The sequence below is a fragment of the Physeter macrocephalus genome, chromosome 6 (genome assembly GCF_002837175.3).
Source record: "Physeter macrocephalus isolate SW-GA chromosome 6, ASM283717v5, whole genome shotgun sequence".
NCBI lineage: Eukaryota > Metazoa > Chordata > Mammalia > Artiodactyla > Physeteridae > Physeter > Physeter macrocephalus.
This window is the reverse complement of record NC_041219.1, coordinates 31,929,874-31,949,842: the sequence shown is the minus strand read 5'-3', so window position 1 is coordinate 31,949,842 and position 19,969 is coordinate 31,929,874. Positions and strand designations below refer to the sequence as shown.

Sequence of the window (19,969 nt, the reverse complement as noted above, 5' to 3'; positions counted from 1 at the left end):
CTATTTACAATAGCCAGGACATGGAAGCAACCTAAGTGTCCATCGACAGATGAATGGATAAAGAGGATGTGGCACATATATACAATGTAATATTACTCAGCCACAAAAGGAAACGAAATTGAGTTATTTGTAGTGAGGTGGATGGACCTAGAGACTGTCATACAGAGTGAATTAAGTCAGAAAGAGAAAAACAAATACCGTATGCTAACACATATATATGGAATCTAAAAAAAAAAATGGTTCTGAGGAACCTAGGGGCAGGACAGGAATAAAGACGCAGACGTAGAGGATGGACTTTAGGACGGGGGAGGGGGATGGGTAAGCTGCGACGAAGTGAGAGAGTTGGCATGGACTTATATATACTACCAGATGTAAAATATATAGCACAGGGAGATCAGCTCGGTGCTTTGTGACCACCTAGACGTTGGGATAGGGAGAGTGGGAGGGAGACGCAAGACAGAGGAGATATGGGGATGTGTGTATATGTATAGCTGACTCACTTTGTTATAAAGCAGAAACTAACACACCATTGTAAAGGAATTATACCTCAATAAAGATGTTAAAAAAAATAAAAGAACAAACAGTAGGCTTAAGGTCTCTAGATCCACAATCCTTCGCTATGGTAAACTATTCTTTTCTCACAGGATTTTATCCCTGTAATAAACATCTTACTCTTAAAGAATGAAATTATTTCAATTAGATTTTACTACTGTAAAGAAAAATAGAAATTACATAAATGTGGCAAAAAGTATATTTATTGATTCAAATCCAAATATAAAGGCAGGTGGGAGAATTCAAATGAATGCTTGATTTTCAAAATAATCTCCCACTAGAGGGTTCTGAGTCAAACTGCCTGCCTCACTCACAGAAAAATATGGGTTTCATTTATGCCCATGTACATAATCTAAAGGGAAGCCCAATATAATCTGATCTGAAAGTTTAAAATACATACCAGATTTGAGGCATAATCAAAGTGTTCCTGCATTAGAGTCAGCATTATGTATGTTAGAAGTTCAACCTCCCTCTCACCTGAATTGCAGAGTCATCAGAGCTTGAGATAAGAGTCTTTGCATCAGCTGTGAACTGGATGTGCCGTACAGTGTTCTTGTGCCCAGTCCTGGATTGGAAGATTCTGTTGTTTAGGAGTTCTAAAATCTTCAAAGTAAAAAACCAGAGAAAATTAATACAAAGAAATTCAGCAACACCCAGGCATTACAACCCCAAAATATTAAATCGAAACTAGACTACAGAAGGGTATAGAATTTCAATCTCAGTGCTTTCAGTTTAACTAAAGATACACAAATGAATGGCACAAATACAGACATGCACATCTATGCACACAAACACATACACATCCTAAAATAAAACATTCAGTGGAATGACCAGATGGCAGTAGGAACCAGTGGTCCTTCTTGAGTATTCAACTACCCAATTCATCAAACAAGTAGCAGTCTGAGCTCAGCGTCCAAAAAGACAATGACATTTAAGATGGATGAGAAGGAAGAAAGAAAAAAGTTTTGGATGAGAGACAAGGCAAGTTCTTTATAAAACAACAGAGACAATGCAAGATAAAGGATGATGAGGGAGACAGGTAAAGGAAAAGAGCATACGAGCAGGCTGGGAGGCAGTACACTGAAGAGACTTGAAAGGGCTAAAGATTAATATGCCAAATACAGAGAATAAGAAAGTAGAAAAGAACTCAAAAAATAACAACTACGTCAAAAAGGCTTTCAAATAAACTCACACCAAAAGAAGTAAATATGTACTAAGTAAGTACTAGGGATGTAATGTACAACACGATAAATATAATTAACACTGCTGTATACTCTACATGAAAATTATTAACAGAGCAAATCCTAAGTGTTCTCATCAAAAGGAAAAATATTTTTCTATTTCTTTGATTTTGTGTCTACGTGAGATGGTGGTTGTTCACTAAACTTACTGTGATAACCATTTCATGATGTAAGTCAAATAATTACGCTGTACACCTTAAACTTATACAGTGCTGTATGTCAATTATATCTCAATAAAGCTGAAGGTAAAAAACAACTCTTTGTGGGGCAATATGGACTGGAAAATATTTGTGTAATTCCTTACGACAATGAACCCAAAGTAAAATAAATGTGGCTAGTGGCATAATTAACAAATCAAGAAACAATTCCAAAAAGCTCAGGTAAGAAAAGGAGTCAATATTCTTTGAAAAACTATTATGTAGCTAGAGAAAATGTGCTTTTGTGATGAATTTCACTTGTGATGAAATCACTTTTTTCCAAAATGATTTTTATTATACTTTTTTTTCCTTACAAGCTGATTTTATTTTTATTTATTTGATCTTATTTGATAAATTAAGGATTTCAGATGGTAAACTGGTGTACTTCTAATACCAAAAGTAGAACAGCAAGGATTGGTGAAATAGGTAAACATAAGGCACCTGCACTGATATTCCCGATGAACCTGATCAGAACCAACAAGGAAACAACTTACACCCCTAAACGGTCAAGTTTCTAAGAAGAGAAAAAATGCTCTTTGCATTGTTAGCTAAATCTCTGAGAGTGTTTGATACATTTGGAGAACAGCAAGACAACTGGGCAGAGAATAAGGAACACAAAAAGACAAAAAGTATGAGAAAGAATAATAAAAGCAATATGAAAAATATAAAACCAATAGGATTGTAAGATTATTTTTAATCTAACAGAGGAATGACTAATTATCATAGAAAGATTTATTTAGTATATAAGTCTACAATGCCAGGTGTATCATTAACGTTAAATAAAAACTATACTGCACAGAATGCCTCTGCAGAAGAGAACTGAATACCCGAATGGCTCCATCTTCGCCTCCAAATGCAAGGTACTGAAGATGTGGACTTAAGCAACAGCAACTCACGTGAGCTTCAGTCAGATAATCAATCTGACCTGTGGTTCCATTAATGAGCTAATGAAAAATAAGTCACAACCAGGTATTAGACTGTAAGAGCAGTTTTTGTTCTTTAGAACAGAGATTTCAACTGAAAAAATTAAAATGAATATAACCAACAAGAGCTCCCAGGGGAACAACGAAACCCTATTCTATTCTCAGCAGCTGCATTTAGCACTTCACACTTCCGTTTCATTTCACTTTTGTGGTTCATATACATTTTTGTAAAATAAAACAAGCTTTAAAAGGTTTAAAAAGCAGCTGCTGTGCCCACCACCTGAGACACATCTGTCTGATTTGCAATCCCACAGCTAGCTCCACACTGTTGCCCATTTCTTCACAAAGCCCATTTTAATAGGGCTATCATTTATTAAAATACACTTCCCTGATATTTTTCAAAGGGTTTGGTGAAACAGGACTGAGACAGACATTACATAAAAAGACAAATTAAAATTAAAATGGGTTTTATATCCTCCAAATTACTCACCAAACAGTATAAATTAAGGTTTTTTCCCCCTTTTTCTTTTGGGAGGAGGAGGCATTGGAGAACAACCCATTAGCACAATTTGGCTTGTAATACATTGACTAAGAGTACCAAGTTTCATAACCTGTACCAAAACTAATGATTATTCTTTAAAATCCCACTAATAAAAATACCTTATCACTCAACTAAAACATGTGACCTGGGAAAATATTTCTCAATCTTAAATCAACTAACTGTCAGATCTATCTCTCTAACTAAAATTACAACCTAAAAGTCTCGAATTATTTTTCAATACGAAATAAGCAGTCACCTTCGTTTCAGGTACAAAGATTATAGGGTCAATCAATCAAGATAGCTTTTCCTTTACAATATTTTACCCAGCATGTTCTGATCTATTAGACATTCAAAATGAAGACTGAATTACTAAAAGGTAAATATCTTCTTTCCCTCAAAAATCAATTTCCATACTTTTTTAAGTAGTTACTAAAAATGTATGTTCACTTAAATGGAACTATTACTTGTCAGTTTAATTGTCCTCTAAACTCTCCCACAATCAATGACATAGAATAAAATACTTTTATAGTCAGATGACTTCTTGAAGTCTCAGTTATGACAACTATTAAAGAAAGGTTGCACAAATTTAATAAAGGTAATATAAGCATTGAACTTGACAAGAAAACTGTAGTGGAAAAAACCCCAAGTGGAAGAATCAGTCTGCTAAAAATCAGTAATGAGGAAATCACATTCAATTCCACATCCCAATTCATCCCCAAAATACAGGGCATTAGGAGCTCCTCATCGACACATTAAGGACAATAGTAAAACTTGTAAAATACAAAACAAGCCATATTTAGAGGTGTCTCACAGCTTGACTCTGACCCCCACAGCAGATGAAAAGAAATTACCACATGCCATAGACAATTTATTCCCAGATCTCTGCTTCCTGAGTTTGGATTCCACCTTGACCCTATAAAGCAGCTTACAGATTTTTGAAAATGAAAAGGACCTTACAGGTGAAGAAAGTGAGGTTCAGAGAAGTGATGCTATTTACTCAACATCACAGAACTGGCTGACAATAAAGCTTCAACTTGTACCTTGGTCTCCTCAGTGAACAGCCACTATTCCCTCTACTACATCAAGCTGAGCTTTGCAGCTTTAGAACTTGTTAAGCTCCGTCCTACCCTGTCAGTCTGTCTCAAGCTCTTGCTACATCTCACACCTTCCATGTGCGTGCTCCCTCTATTTCTGTCTCCTCTTCTCTCTTCATTCCATTTCTCTCTTCACTCTAGTTCCATTCCATTATCTCATCTCATTCTCTCACATGTTCTTGCTCCCTGTCTTCCAGTTACTAACAGGAGAGGAATGAGGTAAAGCAAGGTATCACCTTGTTTAATTCTAAATACTAGCATATCTGAGCCTCAGCTCAAGACCCACATATTTATAAAACTGATACCTACTGATCATCTGTTAGATACTATACAATTACACATGATCAAGTCCAAAAACAAACAAGAAAAATTTTGAATTGAGAGTTCAATCAAAACACTTTTTCCAACTATTTTCTAAAAAATACTCACTTGCAGACGTTTTATATCATCAACTGCAAGAACCATCACTTCATTTTCTTGAAACACAACATCTATTTCTTGCTTTAACACTATAGCAGAGTTCTTACATACTTTCTTTGTCTCCCAGAGCTGATTAAGAAATTAAAATACTAAAGTAAGATAACTGCATTCTCTGAAATAATGCAAAGACAAGTCTTAGTCTTAAAAACAATATACAATCATACTTCACTCTCCAAATGCCTATAATGCTAGAAACTTTTCTATTAGATTATAATTCAACAATAAAAATTTATTAATTACATAGTATAGGAAGAAGCAGTTATTATTAAGAGTAATGAATGCTAGAATCAAAATGCCTTAGTATGAATTCTAGTTCTACTGAAAGTTGTGACTTTGGGCAGATTACTTAACCTGCTGCTGCTCAAAGATAAGGACCTCTGGCTGTTTCTCACTGTTTGATACCAAGATAAGGAGCAAATCAGCTATATCACTAAACACACTGTTAACAGTATGCTTATGATACAGTTGATTTTTTTTAAACAAGACTTTCTTGATGAAGGAAGCAGTGCATTGATTTACATTCTGGCTCAAGCTTACTGAGACTGGCACTTTAAACAGCACTGACTTAACCTTTCTGTGACTGTTTCCTCAGCTGCAAAAAAGGATTGCTATGAGAATTAGCAAATTAACACAGGCACAGTACTTTGCCCAATGTCTGGCATACAGTAAATACTAAAAAAATTTTAGCTAAACACAAATTTGTACAAAACACTGTATTAGATGCTACAGGGACAAACCAGGGTCTCCGGCCTCAAAGAGCTTATAATTTAAGATGTGTGAACAAGTCGGAGGGGCAGTGAAGCATTAGTGGTAAAGAGTTTTAAAATAACTCTGTGCTGGGAGATCAGCTCGGTGCTTTGTGACCACCTAGAGGGGTGGGACGGGGAGGGTGGGAGGGAGACGCAAGACGGAGGGGATATGGGGATATATGTATACATATAGCTGACTCACTTTGTTATACAGCAGAAACTAACACACCACTGTAAAGCAATTATACTCCAATAAAGATGTTAAAAAAATAATAATAACTCTGTGCTTAAATTCAAGGCACAATTTGATAAGTACCATAAGAAAATGACACACAGTCACATAGCATTAAAGGAGAAAGACATTCCCCCAAATGGAATACTAGGAAAGGCTTCACTGAAAGCTTGAGGGGACTTGTAGGGCTGTTAGGATTTCAACAAGGAGAGATACAGAGAAGTAGGTTATTCCAAACATAAGAAAACACATAGGGCTCCCCTGGTGGTGCAGTGGTTGGGAATTCGCCTGCCAATGCAGGGGACACGGGCTCGAGCCCTGGTCCGGGAGGATCCCACATGCCGCGGAGCAACTGGGCCCATGCGTCACAGCTGCTGAGCCTGCACTCCGGAGCCTGCAAGCCACAGCTCCTGAAGCCCGAGCACCTGGAGCCCGTGCTCTGCAACAAAAGAAGCCACCGCAATGAGAAGCCCGTGCACTGCAAGGAAGAGCAGCCCCCACTCACCACAACTAGAGAAAGGCCCTGCACAGCAACAAAGACCCAATGCAGCCAAAAGTAAATAAATAAAATAAATATGTTTAAAGAAAATACATAAGCAAAAGTACAGAAGCAGGGAAGTACAGGGTGTTTGGGAAAATGTGAGCAATTCAGTGTAGGTTACCTGTAGGAATAAAACAGCAGACTGGTACAGAATAGGCTGTACTATAGAGAAGTTTAATGGCAGACCTTGGAGTACGTATTTGTTGGGTTGGCCAAAAGGTTCATTCAGCTTTTTCTGTAAGATGGCTCTAGTAGCACTTAGTTGTCTTTAACTTCATTCAAAACAATTTTATTAGACTATATGTGACAACTGCCATATCAGCATGCATTTTAAAAAAAGACTTAATCAAAATTGGTCAATTTTTGTGTAGCCATTTTAATACTGAAGATGGAAGAAAAAAGCAACATTTTGGGCATATTATGCTTTATCATTTCAAGAAAGGTAAAAACGCAACCAAGGGCTTCCCTGGTGGCACAGTGGTTGAGAATCTACCTGCCGATGCAGGGGACACAGGTTCGAGCCCTTGTCCGGGAAGATCTCACATGCCGCGGAGCAACTAAGCCCGTGCACCACAACTACTGAACCTGTGCTCTAGAGCCCGCGAGCCACAACTACTGAGCCCGTGTGCTGCAACTACTGAAGCCCGTGTGCCTAGAGCCCATGCTCCACAACAAGAGAAGCCACCACAATGAGAAGCCCGCATACCACAACGAAGAGTAGCCCCTGCTCACTGCAATTAGAGAAAGCCTGTGCACAGCAAGGAAGACCCAACACTGTTACAGCTTGGCTGGGAAGTTCTGATTCATCTGCCACATTCACCAGATGTTGCACCTTCGGATTTCCATTTACTTAGGTCTTTACAAAATTCTCTTAATGGAAAAAATTTCAATTCCCTGGAAGACTGTAAAAGGCACCTGGAACAGTTCTCTGTTCAAAAAGATAAAAAGTTTTGGGAAGATTCAATTATGAAGTTGCCTGAAAAAATGGCAGAAGGTAGTGGAATGAAAGGGTGAATAAGCTGTTCAACAAAGTTCTTGGTGAAAATGAAAAATGTGTCTTATTTTTACTCAAAAACCGAAGGCACTTTTTGGCCAATCCACTACTTTGGTAGACAAGGGAGCTACTATCTGGTTTTGAGCAAAAATGGCATGACTGGGGGCTTCCCTGGCGGTCCAGGGGTTAAGACTCTGCGCTTCCACTGCAGGGGGCACGGGTTCAATCCCTGGTTAGGGAACTAAGATCCTGCAAGCCACTTGGCCAAAGAAGAAAAAAAAAAAGAAAAGAAAATTACATGACTGTATTGTACATGAGGAATATACCCTGCAAGCAGCATGTAAAAAACCAAGAAAGAAAAGACTTGTAGCAGAGGCTAATACAAGAAAGGCAACAGCTAATGAGCACCTAAACTTGAAATGGAAAAGTAGAAATAAATGATAGAAAATGGAAAGGTATCAACAGAATCCATTAGAATTGGCAAGTAATTGGATGTGGGAATTCAAGGTAATGGAAAGAGTCAAAAGTTACTCTGAGGACTCAAATGTAATATATTTAAATTAACCAAAATACAGTTTAATCATTGGACTTCTCCAGCACCTGGACCATGGTAACACTCAATGAACATGTACTGAATGAATGAGACTGCTACAGTCCACATAATAGCTCTTTTCAAGGATAAATATGAAACCAGCAGTTTCCTGTTTTACTTCCCTCAATACTGCCCATCAACTTCTTAATTGGTAGGAGATTTAGCTTACCATCATTAAATGTCTAAAATGAAAATCTCAATATATCTCACCCTGATTGTCTGGTCATCAGAAGACGTCAAAAATGATGATCCATCAGGAGAAAACATCACACAATGGACCCAACTTAAATGTCCTCTACAATCAGCTACTTTTAAACATGAGTCCATATTCCACAACTACAGAATAAACACAACAAATAGGAAATCACATTCATAAGCATTTTGAATATATCAAGAATATTAAAAATAGCAAGAATGATCCAGCAATTCCACTTCCATGAATATAGCCCAAAAATACACTAGCAAAAATACAAAATAACTTGTGTGGATTATTCACTGCACTGTTATTTTTAACAGCAAAAAACTGGAAACAACTCAAATGACCATCAATAGGGAACTAACTGAATAAACTGCATTAATCACAAAATGGGATAATACGCAATCTTAAGAAAGTAATGAGAAAAACACCCTGATAATGACTAGTCTCTGGGACATGTTGTTTACACCAAAAAAGCAAAGAATGGTATATACATTTCTGCAGAAGAGTATATATGTTACTCTCTCTCTCTCTCTCTCTCTATATATATATATGCAAGCTATACTAAATGAGATAAAAAACAAATATGTGACTCTAGAGATGGATACAGATGTGATATATATATATAGATGGATATATAAGGCTACATATTATACATATAGATATCTGTTTATACATGCAAAAAGAAACATTAGGATGTTAAGACAAAAACGGTTACCTTCAGAAGGTAGGGAGGGAGTGGCAGGGAAGGGATAGGGATGAAAGTCAGACTTCCCTGAATAAAATTTATTATAAAGCTTTGATTTGGAGTCATACAAATGTTTTATCCATTTTTTTAAAATCAATCTAAAAAAATAATAGGATGAACATAAGTGGTTTCCATATTTTACTTTCCACTGTCATCTAATCCTCATTTCAAATGACTGCAAAACCCTAAAACAAATGAATGTGCTAACTGTACATGTATATACTTCTCCTGTTATTCATGCTTATTACAAATTGTCAATGTCTATCACTAGCCTGGCTGTATTTTGTCCTGAGTTCTGCTGCAAATTACTCAAATATATTCCAGTCTAATGAAGTACCATATGTGCCTGAGTTCCTCTCATTACATTCTGAATTACAGACCTACTTTATGATTTCAGAACTAGCATGGACAAAACAAGTACTTCATCACATGCCCAGCAGTTTTCAATCAGTGAGTTCTATGGTTACCAATTCGTTATGTGAAATTTTCTCCGCCTTATCTCTGGAGTCCAATCTGGGACATACAGAGCTAAAGGCCAGAAATGAAAGTGGTTCCACAACTGAAAAATCTCCCTTGAAAATCCTTCTTTCTCTTCCCTTCTTGCTCTCTCTCATCATTTCTTTGTCACTCACAGCCTCCAAAACTAAGTTCCTATATTTCAAGAAGAAAGACAATGTTTCCAGGAGATTTTTAAGAACAGCAAGGGGTAAGGATTTTAGAAGTGACAGGAAAGGCCAAAAGAAGGGTTGCTCCTCCACTCCTCCTAAAATCCAGACAAAACCCAGGAAGGGGAAATTTCCAACCATGCCTACCTTGAGGATCTACGGGTAAGGTGTGAGATCTCCTAGTAGCTCTGAATCTTTCGATTCAAGGCCTCTGCTGAAGAGAACACTGCCCACAGCACCTAGTCTTTCCCATTGTTGCAAACAGGACTGGAGCTCGTTCACACTCACTGCCTCTGCTTCCAATGGGAAGATTCTCACAGGGAAGTTATTCAGTGTTAGTTGCACTGCTGTACTTAGAATTAGGAGGAGCTTACAGAGCTTATCCACTCACTCTCATCTTATCTGTATCTCCATGCTGAAGGGCTATATATATAGCTCAGCCACTCTCCAGCCATACCTTCATGTATAGGGCAAGGTTGGAGAACTCACTAAAAAAATCACTGAAACGGGCTCAGAACACCGAAGAAGTGCTTGCCATAGTCAAGCTTCCTTTGAAGGTAGCCTGTGAACCAAATGAATTTCCCTATTTTCCAAATAAAGGCCCATACCCATCTTCTTGGACTGTAATCACAAGGGGCTTCAAATTACTTGGTGGTAAGATAAACTCAAGGGATGAGTAGTAACAAAGCTTGGAAAAACTAATCCATCTGTGGAGAAAAAATATCAGGGAATTCATTGCTTTTGAAAAACTTAATACAGCAACTCACTGGGTAGAATTCTTCTAGGTATAGACACTGTGTATAAAATCCATCAGGTTAAGGGAAAATTATAAATATAAACAAGATATCATTTTATTCATTAGTGCTTAGCAATGAAAATTCTAGGTTAACCAATTCTAATTTTAACTTCCATCTTACCTTTCTCAATGATCTAAGAAATGTGAACTGGACTCATTTCTCATCGTTTCTTTTACAGAACAGTCTGTGCCCATATTTTAAGAGATACCATGTTTCTGCCTAGGAAACCAATGGTCATGCCATTGTTTCCCCAGACCTTGGCACATACTGACTGTTCGATAAATGCCTGGTGAATGATGTTGTCATTCTCTGTTTACTGTCAAACCAATTCTTCAATCACTGCTAAAGTATTAAAGCTGTCAATGTGGCTTAATATCCTAAAACTAAAGGTCATTATGCTATGAAGAAAACACTCTATAATTTCTCAAGCAAACATTCTCAGCAGTTAATGGTTTAAGCAACCCATTCTTTGTCATCCTTGTACCTCTGAAGACCCAGACTTCACAGAGTAAATCCAACTACTCACCTCCACGCAGTACTGGGGCAAAGCCACCACTGCCAAATGGTTATGGGGGGAGAAGTCACAGTACTGGACAGTGCTATGATGGCCTGTGTGGATTTCTGCCAACAGGCCACTGGTGTGAATGTCAAACAGCTGCCAACATAAAATAGAGAGATATCTATGAAAGTAAATATGTTAAAAGATAAGCTATACCCAAAGTGAAACTAAATTTATTTCTAAAAGAATACCCTCCCATTTCAAACATAGAGTATAAGTCCTAAAAAAATACAAATACTAATAATTGGCAAAATTATTAACTCATTAAAAAGATATAAATATACATATACTTTTAAAATACTGCTCATCCTGAAACATGTTTCCTATAAAGGAAAACTTATCACAGATGATCATGCTAGCCTAGAGAGAAATGAAACCTTCGTGAATATATGAATGGACTAGTCAAATTAATATACAAAACAGTTCTCCCTAATGCTCGTTTATTCAAAAGAGAAAATGCCTACTCATAAATGAAGATGATCAAAATAATATAGAGCAGAGGCTTACTAAAATGAAATTAGTTCAATCATTTCTATTTCTCTTCAGAGCCCAAATTACTCCATTATCAATCATTTTCCCATTTTTGAACCAAAAAAAGCTATTTTTGAGTAATTCAAACTTCATTTCAATTTTTGAAAGATGTTTACAAGATGAATATACTCTTCCAAAGTTTTTGCCAAATGATAAAAACGTTTATACCAATATACAGTATAACGATTTAAGGCCAAGCATAGTCTTCAGGAAGGGAAAAAAAAAAGTTTCCAGTGGAAGCCATGAAAATGTTTTGTGAATGCATAGCCCTGTGAGCACACATAGACGGTAAGCAGCACGGCATCAGGGGCCAACAATAAATGACAGGAAATCATACTTAAAATGCTTCCCAGGACAAGTTGTTCTTAAAAATTTGTGGCTGACAGTCATAGAGGAAACTTGGCAAGTATGGAATAGGCAGCTGTCCCAATTACTGGGTAGCAAAAAGACCTAATAATAGGAGTGGGCTAATAACACAAGAGAATTGGAAAGAAATAGAGGAAAAGAATAGAGAGACCAAAGAGTAAGAACTGGAATCTACATGTAGTTAAGGGTACTCTTAGGGTAGCTTTATTTTAGCATGGTAAAATAAAGAGCTGGCCTATAGATTTTTAAAACAGGAAAGCATTTCACACAATATAAAATTATTTTCCTTTCTCACTGGACAGATAATTTTAAACATTCAAATTTTGCTCAACACCATTAGTCATTAGGGGAATGCAAACCAAACCATAATGAGATGCCACTTTACACCTAATATGACAGTTATAATTTTTAATAATGGAAAAAAGCAAGTGTTGGCAGGATGTAAAGAAACTGGAATCCTTGTACACTACTAGTGGGAACAGAAAATGGTATAGCCACTATGGAAAGGTCTGGTGGTTCCTCAAAAAGCCCAGTATAGAATTACCATACAACCCAGAAATTCTACTCCTAGGTATATACACAGAAGAACTGAAAGCAGGGACTCAAACAGATACTTGTACACTACTTCTCGTGGCATTATTCACAATAGCCAAAAGGTGAAAACAACCCAACAACAGATGAATGGATAAACAAAATACAGTATATCCATATAAGATTATTACTCAGCCATAAAAAGAAATGAAGTTCTAACACATGCTACATGAATGAACCTTGAAAATGTTATGCTAAATGAAATGAGCCAGACCCAAAAGGACCAATATTGTATGACTCCACTTATATGAAATATCTAGAAAAGGCAAATTCATAGTTTAGATTAGAGGTACCAGGGGCTGAAGAGAGAGAATAGGGAGTTACTGCTTACTGGTTACAGTGCTTCTGTTTGGGACAATGAAAAAGTTTTGGAAAAGTAGTGATATCTGCACAAGACTGTGAATGTAATTAATGCCACTAAATTGTGTATTTTAAAATGGTTAAAATGGCAAATTTTACAAATCTTCACATCTTGAAATGTAGTGGCTCCTTTCTGTTCTTACAGACTTTAACATACTTAAAGACAAAAGGAGATATTTTTCTTTGGTTTCCTCCTAAGGGGTAAAAAACCTATAAGCAACCAAGATCCAAGGGTCATAACTACTAGATCAATAATAATAATATAAATGGCCCCTCAGTTTTTATACAACTATATGTATATATACATATTTTTAGATTTATTTTATTTATTTATTTATTTTTGGCTGCACTGGGTCTTGGTTGCTGTGCGCAGGCTTTCTCTAGTTGCAGTGCACAGGCTTCTCATTGTGATGGCTTCTCTTGTTGCGGAGCATGGGCTCTAGGTGTGCAGGCTTCAGTAGTTGTGGCACACAGGCTTCAGCAGTTGTGGATCACGGGCTCTAGAGCGCAGGCTCAGTAGTTGTGGCGCACGGGCTTAGTTGCTCTGCAGCATGTGGGATCTTCCTGGACCAGGGCTCAAACCTGTGTCCCCTGCATTGGCAGGTGGATTCTTAACCACTGTGCCACCAGGGAAGGCCCCAACTATATGTATATTTCAACTGTGTTCTTTAAAACTGTAATCTCTTGGGTGGGGGAAACAGGGAGAGGTTGATAAAAGGATACAAACTTTTAGTTATAAGATAAATAAGGTCTGAGGATCTAATGTATAACATGGTGACTATAGTTGATAACATTGCATAGTATAAGAGAGTAGAACTTAAATGTTTTCAACAAAAAAAGAAAGAAAAAGAAAAAAAGGCAAATACGTGAGCTGACACGTGTTAATTGGCTCGATGGGAGGAATCTCTTCACAGTATACGTTTATCAAATCATCACGTTATACACTTTAAATATTTTACAATATGTCGATTATACCTCAATAAAGCTTAAAATAAAATAGAATAAACTTGTAATATCTCTTATTTAAGTATTTAAAATTACCATCAGAATGGAATGGCACTGAGCCCTAAATCAGAAGACCCGGCTCTCCAAATCACAGTGTAACTTTGGATACCTTATGTGGCTGCTCTGAATCTCAGCTGCCTCATTATTATCACAGGGCTATTGCAATCTGCTGTGCCCTTTGTATATCAAAAGAAATTATATGTAAGAGCACTCTGAATACTACAAATGTAAACTATCACTTGAATTGAATAAAGAAGAAACGTTTCCTTGCCATTTACCTTTCTTTGCATATCTTCCTCATTTACTTCATAGAAATTTCACAAACTTCTTCAGTTGTTGATAAGTATTTCTCTCAGTCACCAAATCGTAAAATTTTACGGCTAAGAAATAACTTCGAAAATCACCTAAACCAATGTATTTCAAATGGGGGAAAGGGGGGAGAGTAATGCAGAAAGCATTCCATCCATATTTTAGATAAATTTGAGAAACACTGGTTAAACAACATAAATTGTTTCCTTATTGTAGGACTCCGGAGTCCTTAAATATGTTTGTAAACACTGAAGTACCTCTAATAGCGGAAAGTAATACATAATATTTCCCAAACCCGTAACCATGGAGACCTTTCCTCAGAAGGCCTATGGACATTCCCTGAAGCATAGTTCTGAGAACTATGGGAGGTTGGAGCATCTGCCCAAAATCGTTCAGCTATACTTTATATCAATAAACAATGTAAAATGCAAAAATCAATTAATGTTTCAATTTTCTTTAAATTAGACTAAATTTGGCTTTTTAAAATACTGGTACTTACAAAGACTTTATTTTTTGCTGCCACCATTATCCTAGCACCATCAGCAGACCATGAACAGCATTTCACTATCACTTCCATATCCTCTTGAGGCTCCTCTGAATTTAGGAAGAACTGCTTCACATTAATGCTCTTACTCTCGTTTGCTGATTTCACATCCCAAAGCTTCAAATTACAAAAATAAAAAAACGTTTAAGTTTGTTTTGATCTCAAATCACACCTCTAGAATTCCACCTGGCCTAAATATCACACAAATTATTCAGTTCACCTAATGACTTATTTTTAATTATGCATAACTTTTCATAAGGCTTTTAAATTAAGTATTCCAGTTTCATTCAGCACCTTCCTAAAAAGAAAAAACTTAAGAGCACTGCCCAAAATGCAGAATGTAAAACTACACAAAATGTTAAAAGAGGTTTGCATGGTGTGGAGGAGGCTAAAGATTAGGTGCTGACAGCAAGAATGAGCGTGGAGGAAAGAGACTCACGACTTGCCACGGCTGCCCTCTGCTGGGCCAGGCATGAGGTTTGCTTCACATGCACAGCACGGACACTACACACAGGACCCAGCCCAAGCTGAGTTATAACCTAGCAGAGCATCAGAGACATAAGGAAGTCCCTGAAAATAGAAAACAAAAATACGCTGAAAGGAAGCAAGCCACCTTGTGTGCTTGGTGGGGTCAGACAGGGCTCTAAAACAACTGGATCCTGAGGAATGGGATACAAAAGACCAAACCTCCCTCTCTAACAGAGCCACCTGAGCAGCCCAAGTGACAAAGGCCTTCAAGAAGATCCATCTTCACTCCCCTGGGCCTTGAGCAGTGTCCCAGTTTCACAGAATGATAATGGCTGCCATATACAGACCAAGCGTTGGCCAAAGAAAAGAATTAAAAAAAAAAAAAAAAAAATCTGCTTCTCAGGCTTTAACTTAGCTTCCAAAGCACAGCTCCCAGGGTAAAACCCAATTTGACTGGCCAGGCACACATTTAAATCTCTCTTGAGTTTAAAGATTATATACACTAGAAATACAGCCAAAACCAAAACCTTTCCCCTTGCAATAGGTTAACTGGATGAATCAAAAGAGACATTTAAAGTAGTTAGCCCTCCTTGACACTGAAGAAAGAAAATCTGAACATCAGTGCCAGAAGCTTCAGTCACATCAGTCAGATTATATGAGAAATCACACTGTTTCCCTCTTAATACGAAAAACAAAGCAATCATTGCCTGGATTTAAGAAAGAAAAAGAAAACTAACACAACCCAATTTCACTACATCTATCTAAACTACATCTTCTGCATGTGGACCTGACCTTAGCCCCTATCCAAGGAGCGATGAAATTCCAAATATTGAGGGACCAAGTAAATACCAGCATTTCATTGTGAGCAAGTCACTGCACTGTATCCAAGGCCCATGTACACCCTGGTCCTTGTGTGGTTCAAATGGCAATTTTTAAATAAAACTCACATTTTGAAACAGTTTATCATCAAGGCCTGAAAAACACATGCGTATCAACAATGATATGCTCTAAAACACTTAGAAGATTACAGAGCCATTTGGGATAGGAAATAATTTTATAGCTCTTCATCCTCTCGGAAAATAAAAGCTTTACAAGACTTTGACCTTGAAATGCTGTTATCCAGCATCATTTTGCAAGACCTCTGCTTAGTAAACGTCACTGTACCAGTGCAAACCAGCCAACGATACTGGTTTAACAGTAAAAGCAGCCACAAGCACAGCAGTTCTTACCAAAAGTGCAGCAATGTCTGTCCCCTGCTGTTAGTGCTCTACAATCACATTCTGATAACCCACACCTGAAATCAAAATCCTGCCCCTGAAGACTTTTAAATTGTTTTTCTTTTGAGTTTTGAGAAGTCTTAACTCAATTTGAAGGGACACGGCAAAGGTTTATCATCTTGAACACATTTATTAACCACTATGCTAGTCACTTCGAGATTATATAAGTGAATCAGATATAGACACTACTCTCAAGGAGTTTATAGGCCAGTAAAGGAGGTAAGACAAGCATATAAATGACTCTAACACAAGATATGCCAGATGTGTCATTTGAGAGGAAAAGATACAGCACAGTGGGAATGCTTTACAGAGCCATGGGCTTGAGGAAACACTTTTTGCAGAGGGGGCCACCTCACTCTCCTCCCTGAAGATCGGCCTACTTTACACCAACTTAAGATGGACTTAAGATGGATGTCAATACCAAAAAATACCAGAGAGTCTAGGCTAAGGGGTCAGCATAAGCTTAAGTACAAAATGGAAAAGCACAGACAATGAAAAGGGAAAACAAGTGCAGTCTGGGTGCAGCAGCAGGAGCCTGCACACTCCCCCACAGAGCCGCTGCCTGCTCTGAGCCCCCTCCACATACTTTTACCATTTTCATGGTTTGTCTATTCACTTACCTTTCTCCCCAGCTAGACCCTGAACAACTTGAAGCCAGGAACTATACTTTTTTTTAAAAGTGTTTAAAAACCAAATGCCTAGGCTTCCCTGGTGGCGCAGTGGTTGCGCGTCCGCCTGCCGGTGCAGGGGAACCGGGTTCGTGCCCCAGTGTGGGAGGATCCCACGTGCCGCGGAGCGGCTGGGCCCGTGAGCCGTGGCCGCTGAGCCTGCGCGTCCGGAGCCTGTGCTCCGCAACGGGAGAGGCCGCAGCAGAGGAAGGCCCGCAAAGGGCCGCATACCACAAAAAAAAAAAAAAAAAAAAAAAAAAAAAAAAAAAAAAAAAAAAAAACCAAATGCCTAGTACAGAATATGGCACATAGTAAGTACTCAATAAATGATCAATAAATACATTTTAAGTGAAAACACAAATTATTCCCATGTTTCAAGCACAGGTGAGTAGAGACAATAGCGTTACTGAAAGAAACAGGGTTCTGAAGATAGAACACATACATTCATCTCCACACCCTCCCAAAACCCACGTAAAACAACTGTAAAGAGAATTTTTCTCTCTAGGCATAATTCACAAGGTAAAGGAGAATGGAGGAAGATATTAGAGCGACAAAACTATAAAGGCTACAAAGAAAAAAGACAAGTGATAAGGGGACTCCTTAAAATTGAATCCTGAGCCCACAGTGAGAAAGCCAAGAAGTAGCCCAATTCACACCAGAGAACCCCCAAAAGGTTCAGGAAGTGTTGGGCCTAGCACCTTCCGGTAAAGATGGAGCAAACACAGGAGGAATCATTGAAAAGTTCCTTGAAATCCCTTCCCCTACTATGCCATCCAGATTGCCCTACTCTGGCTGAAGAAAAGAGGGTTAATCTACACCAACACAGTTGAGAGCAGGGTCACCATTCTGAAAATAGGGAATTTAAGAGAAAGTCTGTATTCCAAGTGTTGAGATCTCTGCCTAGATATCTTTGCAGAACTTGCCAGCCAGACTTAGACCCTACAGGAAGGGGACTGAAGATTTTTCTCTGAATACCCCACCCGATCAAGACAAAAGATCTAAAGAATCTGACATTAGGAGTTCACCATCAAAAAATGACAGCCAGATAACACTACAGGGAAACCCACTATAAATAAGTTCACGATTTCCTATCAGTTTTTTGGTGCTGCACTCTTTAAATGTGCTTTGTTTATCTGTTTCTTATTATTTATTTTTGGCTGTGTTGGGTCTTCACTGTTCTGCACAGGCTTTCTCTAGTTGCAGCAAGCAGGGGCTACGCTTCATTGTGGTGCACGGGCTTCTCATTGTGGTGGCTTCTGTTTGTTGCGGAGCACCAGCTCTAGGGCATGTGGGCTTCAGTAGCTGTGGTACACGGGCTCAGTACTTGTGGCTCATGGGCTCTAGAGCGCAAGCTCAGTAGTTATGGTGCACATGCTTAGTTGCTCTGCAGCACGTGGGATCTTTCCGGACCAGGGCTCGAATCCGTGTTCCCTGCACTGGCAGGAGGATTCTTAACCACTGTGCCACCAGGAAGTCCCAGTGCTGCACTCTTTAAGCATGAGCAGATATCCAAGGATCAGGCGAGTAAGATATAGCTCTAAAGTGCAGACAGAAACCAAAGCCAACAAACAGAAAAAATAGCAACTATAAAAGAATATGAGAACTTAAAAAAAACTATTATTAATACCCACAAAAAAATAAAAGATATTGTACCCACGAAACAATGATATTAAAAAGGAAACTGATCATGAGAATGGGTACACTTAAAAATATGATAGCAGAAATTAAAAACACAATAGAAGGAGTGAAAAATAAAGCTAAATAAATCTTCCAAAAAGTAGGACAAATGGACAAAGAAAAGAGAAAAATAAGAAAACATCCCTAATAGACATTCTACTTTTTTTTTTTTTGCGGTACGCAGGCCTCTCACTGTTGTGGCCTCTCCCGTTGCGGAGCACAGGCTCTGGATGCACAGGCTCAGCGGCCATGGCTCATGGGCCCAGCCGCTCCACGGCATGTGGGATCCTCCCGGACTGGGGCATGGACTCTCAACCACTGCGCCACCAGGGAAGCCCCCCTAACAGACATTTTAGAAAGAGAAACTAGAGAATAAGTCAAATAATTAAAGGAAACCTCCAGAACTGAAGGACATGAATTTCCAAACTGAAAGAGGCTATCGAGTGCCAAGCACAATAAATGAAGACAAACCCACACCAAGGCACATTATCGTTAAATTTTTAAAATACTGGGAATAAAAAAAAGATCTTAAAAGTTTCAAGACTGGAAAATAGATCACATACGAATCAGAATGGCATCAAACATCTCAAGAGAAACTTTGGAAGCTAGAAGACAAGGGAGGAAGCAATGTCTCCAAAATTCTAAGGAAAAATTATTTTCTTCTGTGTGCAGTCAAAAATATAAATTAAGTATGAAGCTAGAAGAAAGACACTTTTAGACAGACAAGTTCTCAAAAATTTACCTCCCAGAGATTCTTTCTTAGAAAGCTAGAGGAGATTTTCCACCAAGCTGAGAGGGTAAACCAAGAAATTCAGGAAACAAGGGTTTCAACTCAAGAAAAAAGCAAAAGGAACTCCCAGGATGGCAGATGAACACTGGGAATAGTACCACCAATCATAATGGAGCAAGGTAGAACCCTCTAAGAAAGTTATTTCTATGAAATGAAAATGTCAAATCAAATACCTGATACATTTAAATTATTTAAGAAAGAACTTAGGGGCTTCCCTGGTGGCGCAGAGGTTGGGAATCCGCCTGCCAATGCAGGAGACACAGGTTCGATCCCTGGTTCGGG

The 19,969-nt window shown here is 38.2% G+C and overlaps 1 protein-coding gene across 8 annotated transcripts in view; it reads right to left on the bottom strand.

The window, feature by feature from the left end:
• APAF1 (apoptotic peptidase activating factor 1) overlaps positions 1-19,969 on the bottom strand; it is a 122,808-nt gene that overhangs the window by 53,663 nt on the left and 49,176 nt on the right. For all 8 annotated transcript variants that reach the window (XR_003680114.1, XR_003680115.2, XM_024127488.3 and 5 more), the window contains 6 exons: positions 14,763-14,924; positions 11,069-11,197; positions 8,347-8,472; positions 4,978-5,097; positions 2,818-2,934; positions 1,030-1,155 (listed from right to left, as the gene is read on the bottom strand). Coding sequence is in view for 6 of the 8 variants with exons in the window: in XM_024127488.3 (XP_023983256.1) it covers positions 1,030-1,155; positions 2,818-2,934; positions 4,978-5,097; positions 8,347-8,472; positions 11,069-11,197; positions 14,763-14,924 (780 nt within the window). In the remaining 2 variants the exon portion in view is untranslated. The remainder of the gene's footprint in view (positions 1-1,029; positions 1,156-2,817; positions 2,935-4,977; positions 5,098-8,346; positions 8,473-11,068; positions 11,198-14,762; positions 14,925-19,969) is intronic.